This window comes from Charadrius vociferus, unplaced genomic scaffold (genome assembly GCF_000708025.1).
Source record: "Charadrius vociferus isolate BGI_N301 unplaced genomic scaffold, ASM70802v2 scaffold608, whole genome shotgun sequence".
Classification (NCBI taxonomy): Eukaryota; Metazoa; Chordata; class Aves; order Charadriiformes; family Charadriidae; genus Charadrius; species Charadrius vociferus.
Window position 1 is genome coordinate 502,686 of NW_009649605.1, and position 9,579 is coordinate 512,264.

The 9,579-nt window shown below is 48.6% G+C and overlaps 1 protein-coding gene across 1 annotated transcript in view; it reads left to right on the forward strand.

The window, feature by feature from the left end:
- The window catches only part of XIRP1 (xin actin-binding repeat containing 1), a 21,464-nt gene extending 12,674 nt beyond the window's left edge, over positions 1 to 8,790 (forward strand). Inside the window, exon 4 of the mRNA XM_009890471.1 lies at positions 1,072 to 8,790. Within this exon, the coding sequence (XP_009888773.1) occupies positions 1,072 to 8,790 (7,719 nt within the window). The remainder of the gene's footprint in view (positions 1 to 1,071) is intronic.
- The last annotated feature ends 789 nt before the right edge of the window (positions 8,791 to 9,579 follow it).

Sequence of the window (9,579 nt, forward strand, 5' to 3'; positions counted from 1 at the left end):
CGGTTCAGCGCTCGGCGCTCAGGCTTCCCGAGCTAAGGAGAAAAGAAATGCAGAAAGTGAGGTTCGAAGGCAGGCTAAACCGCCACTGTCCACCCCATCGCCACTGCACCCTCTGATCTCTTCCTGTACCAAAGCCGCTGCGAATTTGAGCTGAGCTCAGGCTGGCTGAGTCTAAACAGGTCCAACTTTTGCTGGGCCCCAGCTATGGCTGCTCTGGTCCCTCAGCCTTGAGCTTTCCTCCTAAAAGAGCACGGAATTTAGCCTGCTAATTCCAGCAGTCTGTAAACTTTAGTTACCCTGGTGCCCGTACAAGCCTGCAGGTCAAAAGAGCTTTATTTGAGCCTCTAATTGTGTTATTCTTATGCAAATGATGGCACAGGGTACACGTGTGAGCCCACCAGAAGAAATCATCAGTCAGACAAGTGTCCTTCCCCAGGCCCTCACTCCTGTGCGGTGGGCAGCCCACGGTGCTACCAAAAGCCCACCATGTTAGCTGCCTACCCAAAACCAGGCTTCCTCATCAGCTCAGTTTGACACTTTTGTTTGGTTCTGTCTGCCCATTTTCTTCTTGAGACCTTTCCACAAATAGCTCCTTGGCTTTCTCCTACACCCGTATCCTATATTCCCAGACTCTCTGCAGGTCCTCACACTGCCCTGGACACTTGGGAGCAGGAGGGAGAAGTTAACTTTTAGCTCGCTACTCAAAGACAGCCTTCTTCATGTTATCCTTGTGGTCACTCTCTCTTACTGACACAATCCAAATTGGGCGTCTCTGTTACACTGTAGCTGGACTGAATCCTGGGGACTATAGACTAACCACTGGACATGCCTGGATTAGAGACCTTACTTTAGAGCGCGTTGCTGTGGACCAGATCTAACATCAAGCCTGCAGCATGTGCAGTGGTGTGATGCTTTGGAGTGCTGTGTGCTACTGAACCAAAGGTATGGAGCTCAGTAGATGCATGGATTTCCCTTGTTTGACCGGCTTTTTCCTTTGCCATTCTCACTACTAATGGCCATGGGGTTGGGCGGTAAGAGATGATGCTGACATTCAAAACTGTTTCCCTAAAGATGGCAGAGGCTCAGAAATCATCTAAAGTTGCCATCAAGAAAATGGAAGATGACTTACCTCCCCCTCCTGCCCTCGGCTCAGTCCAGGTCATCGCTCCAGGGAACCCGGACCCTAACCCACTCCCTGTGCCTCCTCCAAAGCAAGCCTTCTCCAAGTTCTACCAGCAGCGTCAAGTGAACGAGCTGAAAAGGCTTTACAGACACATGCATCCTGAGCTCAGGAAGAACTTGGAAGAAGCTGTGACTGAGGATCTGGCAGAAATGCTTAATACTGAAGATCCCAATGCACAGGAATCTGTGAATCTGGACAAAGTTCTTCCGGGAGAGGTTCAGTCCATGCGCTGGATCTTTGAAAACTGGGCACTTGACTCCATTGGGGACCATCAAGCCACAAAGAAGCTGGCAGAAGAAGAGATCATTCCTGGTGGGGATGTAAAAAGTACTTCTCTGAGGTTTGAAAGCCAGTCAATCAATGGGGACGGTCTGTCAACATCAGCCAAGGTATCAGAAACAGACCTTGCCAGAGGGGATGTGCATACTGCCCGGTGGCTGTTTGAAACCCAACCACTAGATTCATTAAACAAACTGTATTCGGATGAAACCGAAGTGCAGGAGGCGGTTCTTAAGGAGCCTGTCCAGGGAGGTGATGTGAAAGGTGCCAGACAGCTCTTTGAAGCACAGTCCTTGGACGCTATAGGACGCTGCTGCTCAGTGGAGGAGAAAAGCATCTTACAACTCAAGTCAGAAATCCAGGAGCTAAAAGGTGATGTTAAGAAGACTATCAGGCTCTTCCAAACAGAACCCCTCTGTGCGATCAGAGATAAAACTGGGAACATCCACGAAATCAAGTCTGTCTGCCGAGAAGAAATTCAGACCAACGCAGTCAGAACAGCTCGTTGGCTGTTTGAGACTCAGCCCCTGGATACCATCAACAAGGACACTTCCAAAGTGCAAATAATCCGTGGGATTTCATTGGAAGAAATTGGAAGGCCAGATGTCAGTGGAGCAAGGTGGATATTTGAAACTCAACCTCTGGATGCCATCAGAGAAATCACAGTTGAAGAACAGGATTTTAAGGCTTCAACAGATTTTGTCACAGGGGCAGATGTCAGCAAACAGCGAATGCTCTTTGAGACCCAGACTCTTGATTCTCTGAAAGGAGAAGCTTCAGAAAGCACTGTAGCCAAAGAACAAGTCATTGGAGGTGATGTGAAATCTACACTCTGGCTATTCGAAACACAGCCAATGGAAACCCTGAAAGATAATTTTGAGGTGGGACGTTTAAAGAAAGTAGAGCTGTCAGCAGAGGAGAAGGGAGATGTGAAGCAAAGAAAATATGTCTTTGAGACCTGTCCCTTTGGCAGCATCTCCAAGTCATTTGAGGAAGAAATTCCAGCCACCAGCATGGAAGAGGTAGTGAAAGGGGATGTGAAGTCTTTCAAGACCCTGTTTGAGACTCTCCCCTTAGACAGCATCAAGCAGGCTGATGCTGAGCCTATCACCAAAGAAGAGGAGAAGATACCAGCTGGCAACGTCAAAGCCAACCAAATCTTGTTTGAGACAACACCTCTGTATGCCATCAAGGACAGCTTTGGCAATTTCCATGAAGTTACCTCTGTAAGCAGAGAGCAAATCATCAGTGGTGATGTCAAGAACTACAAATGGATGTTTGAAACCAGGCCCCTGGACCAGTTTGATGAAAGTACCAAGAAAGTGGATATAATACGGGGCATCACAAAACAAGAGGTGGTGGCTGGTGATGTCAGAACAGCCAAGTGGCTCTTTGAAACTCAGCCCATGGATGTCATTCATCACCAAGCCATGCAAGGTGAGGAGCATCCCTCGGTAAAGCGGGAGATCTCCCAGAGGGGGGATGTGAAGACCTGCAGGTGGCTTTTTGAGACCCAGCCCATCCACACCCTGTACGAGAAGGCTGAAAAGAAGCAGGAGGAGGATGGCGTTGTGCCCCAAGCTGATGTGAAGTCATACACATGGATGTTTGAGACTCAGCCCCTGGACTCCCTGAAAGGCCAGGAGGAGCAATACTTACAAGTCAGTAAGGCATACAGTCAGGAGGAATTACAGGGAGTTGATGTCAAAACTGTCCGGCACCTATTTGAGACTGAACCCTTGGGCAGTGGTGTTGCCAGTGAAGCTGACCGAAAGAAAACCATGCGGTATTCCAGTCGTGTGGAGATACAGTCTGGGGAAGTGTCCAGAGTGAAGGAGTTCTTTGAAGCTAAGCCCTTGGATACAGCAATCAAAACAACATCCCAGAAGGATGATGGGACAATTGAAGCCGGATCCGTGCACAAGTTCACTTGGCTCTTTGAGAACTACCCCATGGACACACTGAAGGACAGCTCTGAGGGCATCCAGGAAATCCCTCCAGAGAAGGATATCAAGGGGGGAGATGTTGGAGGCAAAAGGTTCGTATTTGAGACCTATTCCCTTGACCAAATCCATGACAAAGTGGATGAGACAGAGCTCCAGAAGATCCAGAAAGACACCATGAGCAAAGCTAATGTCAAGTCCTGCACAATGCTCTTTGAAAGCCAACCCTTATATGCTATCCAGGACAAAGAGGGTGGATACCATGAGGTCACCTCAGTGCAGAAAGAAGAAATCATGAAAGGTGATGTGAAAGGCGCCCGGTGGTTGTTTGAAACTAAGCCCCTGGATCAGATCAAGAAGGAAGAAGAGGTGTTTGTGATTAGGGCTGTCACCCAAGAGGACATCAAGAAAGGAGATGTCCAGGCTGCCCGGTGGAGGTTTGAGACAGAGCCTCTAGACTCCTTCTCAGGGGGAAAGATGTCTGTGCCCAGAACAGTAGATGATGTGCAGAAGGGAGATGTTCAGTCCAATAAGCAGCTCTTTGAGTCCCAGCAAGTGGGCCAGAAGAAGTACGTGAGGATGGTCAGTGTCAGTGATGTTCAGCGGGGTGATGTGAGGACATCCACTTGGCTTTTTGAAAACCAGCCTGTGGACTCCCTGTACGGGGATGCGGAGAGAGGGTCATCCATCAGTACAGTGCAGAGAGAGGACAGACAGAAAGGGGATGTAAAACGTTGCACCTGGTTGTTTGAAACCCAGCCAATGGACACTCTTAAGGACCCAGAGGTGATGGCCAGTGCTGGGGCCCAAGAAGTGATCCCTCGAGCAGATGTGAAAAGTACAACGTGGCTTTTTGAGAGCACACCCTTGGATAAATTTAGCACTTCTGAAGGTAGCATAGAAACAGAACTGAAAGAAAGGACCATGAAGGAGACTTTAGAGACGCTCTGCACTTGCCAGGCTATTCAGCATGATGGCATCCTCATTGAAGCTAATGATATGGAGAGCGTGAAGATGGTGAAGTACCAGCTCAGCAGCCCAGGTGCTCCAGAGATCCTGAAAGAGGAGATTGTGGGAGGCCATTTGCAAAGGATCATGCTGCAGCTCCTGCACAGAACCAATGTGGAAGCACAGAGTGTGCTGGTGGAGGAGGACAGAGAGGGCAAGATCAAAGTAAGCCCATTGCAGCTACTGGACCAGACTGAAGCTGTTAAAGGCAAAGAGGACTTCAGCGGAAATGTAGCTAAGGCTTTACAGGGTCTCCTCAGTCAAGATGCTTCCATCAAAAAGGGGATTGTCCTACAAGAGACAAAGTCAGGATCAGTGAAGATGACTCTCTACTCCCTCCTGTTCTATTCTGTGCAGCAGAAAGTTGTCAAGGGGGATGTTAAGTCAACAATAGGGAACCTGTTGGCTTCTTCTCAGGAGCAGAAAGCAACAGCAACCATTAAGCGTGAGGACAATGAGAAGGGAAATGTCCAGCTTTTTGCAAGCTGCATTGAGAAGGGAGATCTAGACTATCTGAAGAATCTCCAGCAGGAGTCAGAGATACAGTCCCTCATCTCTTCCCAGGCAGAGCAGGGGGCAGACGAGAGTGCCCCACAGGTTGTGCAGGGGACTAAGGTACATATCTTACCAAATAAAGAACAAATAGAGAAAGTAATTGCAGAGGGTGAGCCAGGGGCTATGGCGGGAGCAAAAAAGGTGTTCGCATGTGAAAGTCTGGGCAAAGAGGGTGCATTAGAGAGAGAGGCTGTGCATGCAGCAGGCGTGACAAGCACCACTGTGCAATGTCCTGGGAAACCCCTGCCCACAGTGATGGGAAAGGAAGAAATTATGTCAGGGGGGCTTAAAGTGACTACAAAGTCCATTCAAAGGGTTGCGGATGTCAGCAAGAAGGCAGAGAAAGAACAAGCAACGTCTGCTTGTTTGAAGGAACCCAAAGCTATGATGCAAGGCATATGTCCAATGCAAGTAATGGCTCAGAGGGAAGAAGTTGATGGGAAACAGCAGAGTTTGGTGATGGGGGAAGCCAGTCAGAGGCAGCCAGAAGAAAAGGCCCTTGGGAGTGATCTTCAGGCTGCAATGCAAAGCCTGAGGTTAGCAACTACAGAGGCAAAAAACATACAACATCATGTCCAGAGCAAGCTACAGAAAAACAGGGAGGAGGTCCACATGGCCTGCAGGCAGCAGGCAGCCAGCACACAGGGCACCGTGACCCTTCAATCAACCGTACGCCAACAAGATACTGCATCCACCGTGCAGGAGAGCACCAGCACTGCCATCAGGACCACCACCTCCAGAATCCAGGAGGCATCCAAGACCCACACAAGCGTGTCTCAGAAGAGCATAACATCACACAAAAAGGTCAGTGCTTCAGAGGAAGTACAGGGAGGACAACTATTGAGCCAGGAAAGCCAAGTTGTGCCTAGTAGAGATGTTAGCATTAAGGATGGCCTTTATACTGCCACACCCGTGAAAACCTATATAAACCCTTTTGTTGAGTCTGATTACAAAGAGCAATCAGTGCAAGAAGAAAGAGATGTTATTATCAGAGGGGATGTACAGACAGCTATCAGAGCACTGCAAAGTGCCGCCACAGAACAGCGCCTGGTAGAAAAGGAGGATGTTATCCGAGGTAATTTAAAAGCCACACTTCAGTCGCTGGAAAAGTCTAACGTTAATGTCTCCAGAGGGGATTTTAAAGCCGCTATGATATACAGAAATGCAGGGCAGTCCTATTCTGTGTGTAAAAAGAAAAATGAGACTCAAGTCGTTAGTAACCAGACAGCTGTAGTGCCTTCAGAGTCGCAGGCTGATAATGACTTTCCTCCTCCTCCCTCAGTTGCTGTGATGAAAGCAGAGCATTGCCCACCCTCAACTAAAGCAACAAGAGAAGGTGCCCTTCCACTACCAACCAGCAAAGATGAAGCCCCAGGATGTTCTGCACCACTCCAGACCCCTCCTCCTGCCCTCCCTTCTCTGCCCTGCAAACCCAGTGATCAGAGTCCTGCAGAGAAGCCCAGGACTCCTCCAAAACCAGAAATTACTGCTTCACCCAGGAAAAAACCCGTTCCTCCTCCAAAACCCGAGCACCTCTTACACGAGGCACATTCTGCCTCTGCAAATAACAGCACAAGCAGATCAACCAAACCTGTCCCTCCACCCGTGCCTCCAAAACCTCCAGGCTTGAGGGAGATCGGCAAGCCAAAGCCTCCCCTCACAGAGCTGGGATTAAGCTGCATGGAAGTATGTGAACAATCAGGCCATAGGGAGGTTCAGGCAAAATGCTGCACGTTGGAGACATCTGTGAACAAGCCTGTCACAGTTCAGGGTACGATCCCCGAGAGAAAGCTGCCAAAAAATGCTGCCAAAACCCCTCTTCAAATAGCAGAGGAAAGGTACAAGGCAAGCAAAGGAGGACAAGGACAAGGACAAGGACAAAGACAAGGACAAGGACAAGTAGAATCAGACAGGGCTAAGATTTCAAAGCCAATAGAAAATGGAGTGGTTAGTTTTCAAGTTGAGCAGGGAATGATGAGCGGGAAAGCAGCAGCTCTAAGGAGATGCCCTGGTGAGGTGGTTCAGAGGCATATAGACCTGTGCCAAAACGAGAATGGGTGCTCTTCAATATCACCTCCAACCTGTCCTGGTAGACCACAGACACTTAATGTGCCAGGACAGACCGAGCCAAGCACCTCTCCTGTAGGCCACATCACTCCTCCGAAGAAAGGAGATGACATAGCACAAAATGCCTCATCCAAGGTGGAAAGAGAAAGTGTGCCTAATTCTTATAGATCATGGGACAGTCAGAGAGTCATACAGCAGGTGAATGAGATGAGGCAGATGTGTCATTCAATGTCCTTCCATCAGCAGTCAATGAACTCTTTTGAGGTGCAACAGCAGGGGAATAGCGGGCAATTGAAATGTCCTGATGGAGGGGCAGAGACATCTGATCAGGAGAAGCCAGAGGTTGTTATGAGAGAAAAACCCAAGAGAGAAACAGAAGATGAGCGTCGGAAAAGGCTGTCAGTACATAAAGAGGAGATCATGAAAGGCAATGTCAAGGAGGCTATGGAGATCTTTGAGAACCTCAGGAGACAGGAGGAACTGCAAGAGATCTTGACTCGGGTGAGGGAATTTGAGGAGGAGACAAGCAAAGTGGATGTGAAAGCTCTGAAGAGCTTCTTTGAGAAGGTTCCTGAATGGGTTGTTCGTCATAAGGCCAACCAGGCCAAGCAACAGGATAGGGCTGAGACACTGGCAAAAGAAGACACTGACAACGTTTCCTCAGTGGAGTTGGTTTTTGGGGACCTGGAGCGAGCAAGTGCTGAGATCATCCACCTGAAGGAGCAGACACTTGCCCGACTCCTGGACATAGAGGAGGCCATCAGGAAAGTTCTTTATTCTGTCTCTAGTCTCAAGTCTGAGTCAGACATTGCTGGGCTCTCAGGGCTGTTCAAGGAGTCTTTGGGGAACAACCAAAGCTCTATGAGCAGCAGCAATATCCGTAAAATCAGTATTGTCTCAAGCAAAGCCAAGCAGGAGGGAACCACACTGGAGACAGGTGAGGCAGAGTCTGGTGGAGGTACAAAGGTTGCAGAAAAGACCGAGGTAACCAAGGCAGAGCTTGAGGTCCCCCGCGTTGTTCAATCTCGAGTCAGCTCTCCCTCCTCACCTTCCTACATCTCCATCGAGTCTGCTGCCAGGAAACCTGCAGAATCACCCAAGACAGCACATTCCCCATGGGACGTCCCTTCACCAGACTGTCTTGACACTTCAGGAAAGAGGGATGCTGTTGCTCAGGACAGCTCCTTTAAACATCCACCAGCAGCATCTGCCGGGAGTGACACGGCCTCCTTTGAGAAGAGACCAGATCCCATCCAAACAAAAGTCGGGCTAAGCTCAATGAAGCAGCACACCCTTGGCAATGCCAACCATCAGATCAGTGAGAAAGAGAGGTGCCCTCTGGACAATTCCAAAGGCAGTTGCCACTGCGGGATGAAAGGAAGCTTTTCAGACTACAGCTCCCTGAATGTACCCAGCCCACAAAATCCACGGAGGCAGAAGAGCATCTTGGAGCTGCAGACGGGGCCAGATGGGTCCAAGCTCTATGGAGCCACCCGGACTGTGATGGAGCAGTACGAGGAAATGGACCAGTTTGGAAACAAAATAATCACTTCATCCACCACAGTCACCAAGCAAACTGAGACACAAACGTCTTCGACATGCGATGTAGTCTCTCATCCCCAATATGAGGTATCTGCCTCACCTATCTTTCGGAGGTACTTGAAGAGCCCAGGCGAAGACTTCCACACCAATGGCAGTTTTCAGGAGCCAGGAGTGGTCTTTGTCACCTTTGGCAACTCCAAGCCAAAGAAATAGGAGATACTGGAGAGCAAGAGAGAACTGTGTAAGACAAAAAAACATGCGATGTAGTCTCTCATCCCCAATTCACCTGGTTTATCCACGTTACACACAGGGATTCATCTACACCCTAAGGACTTCTCAGGGTCATCGTCTTGGTGTTTGCATACAGACAGGACAAATGCAGTCTGCCTTGATACTGGAGGACAACAGCCCTCACCTGGCCAACCCAACAGACTTGGTGCTGCACCACAACCCAGAGCCCTGACACTGTTAGAAGCACAAGGGAAAAATCCATCCATGGACACCTTAGAGTAGCTTCTTCCCCCTAGAGTGTTTTGGGGAGGGGATTGTGGGTGTTATATCGGGCTTCTCTGAACTAACGCAGAAGAAAGGATAGGTAGGATAAATTAAAGAACCAACCAATCTGGTCATTGGCAAACAAACACCTTTATGCTAACATCTTTTTCTAATTTCAATACAGACTTTCCAAGAAGGGCATCCTAAACACACATATATGCACATGTTCATATTGAAGGGTGAGTTGGATAGTCTTTCTCTTAGACATTAACAAAAGAAAAGGAAAAAAAAATCTCAAATTACTGTCACTATTACTGTTGGGGGAGGTATTTATCAGTTTATTTTTCAGTTACTGGGAAGTACTCGATGCTACTGAAAATTCAAGCCAAGACCTGCAGCTATTATGAGTGCTGTTCCCCAAAGAACGATGCTATGAAAGATTCTCTACTTGAGTCAGATGGTTACTGCTTTCCTTTCTTTATTTTTAGAATTGTAATTTATTATTCA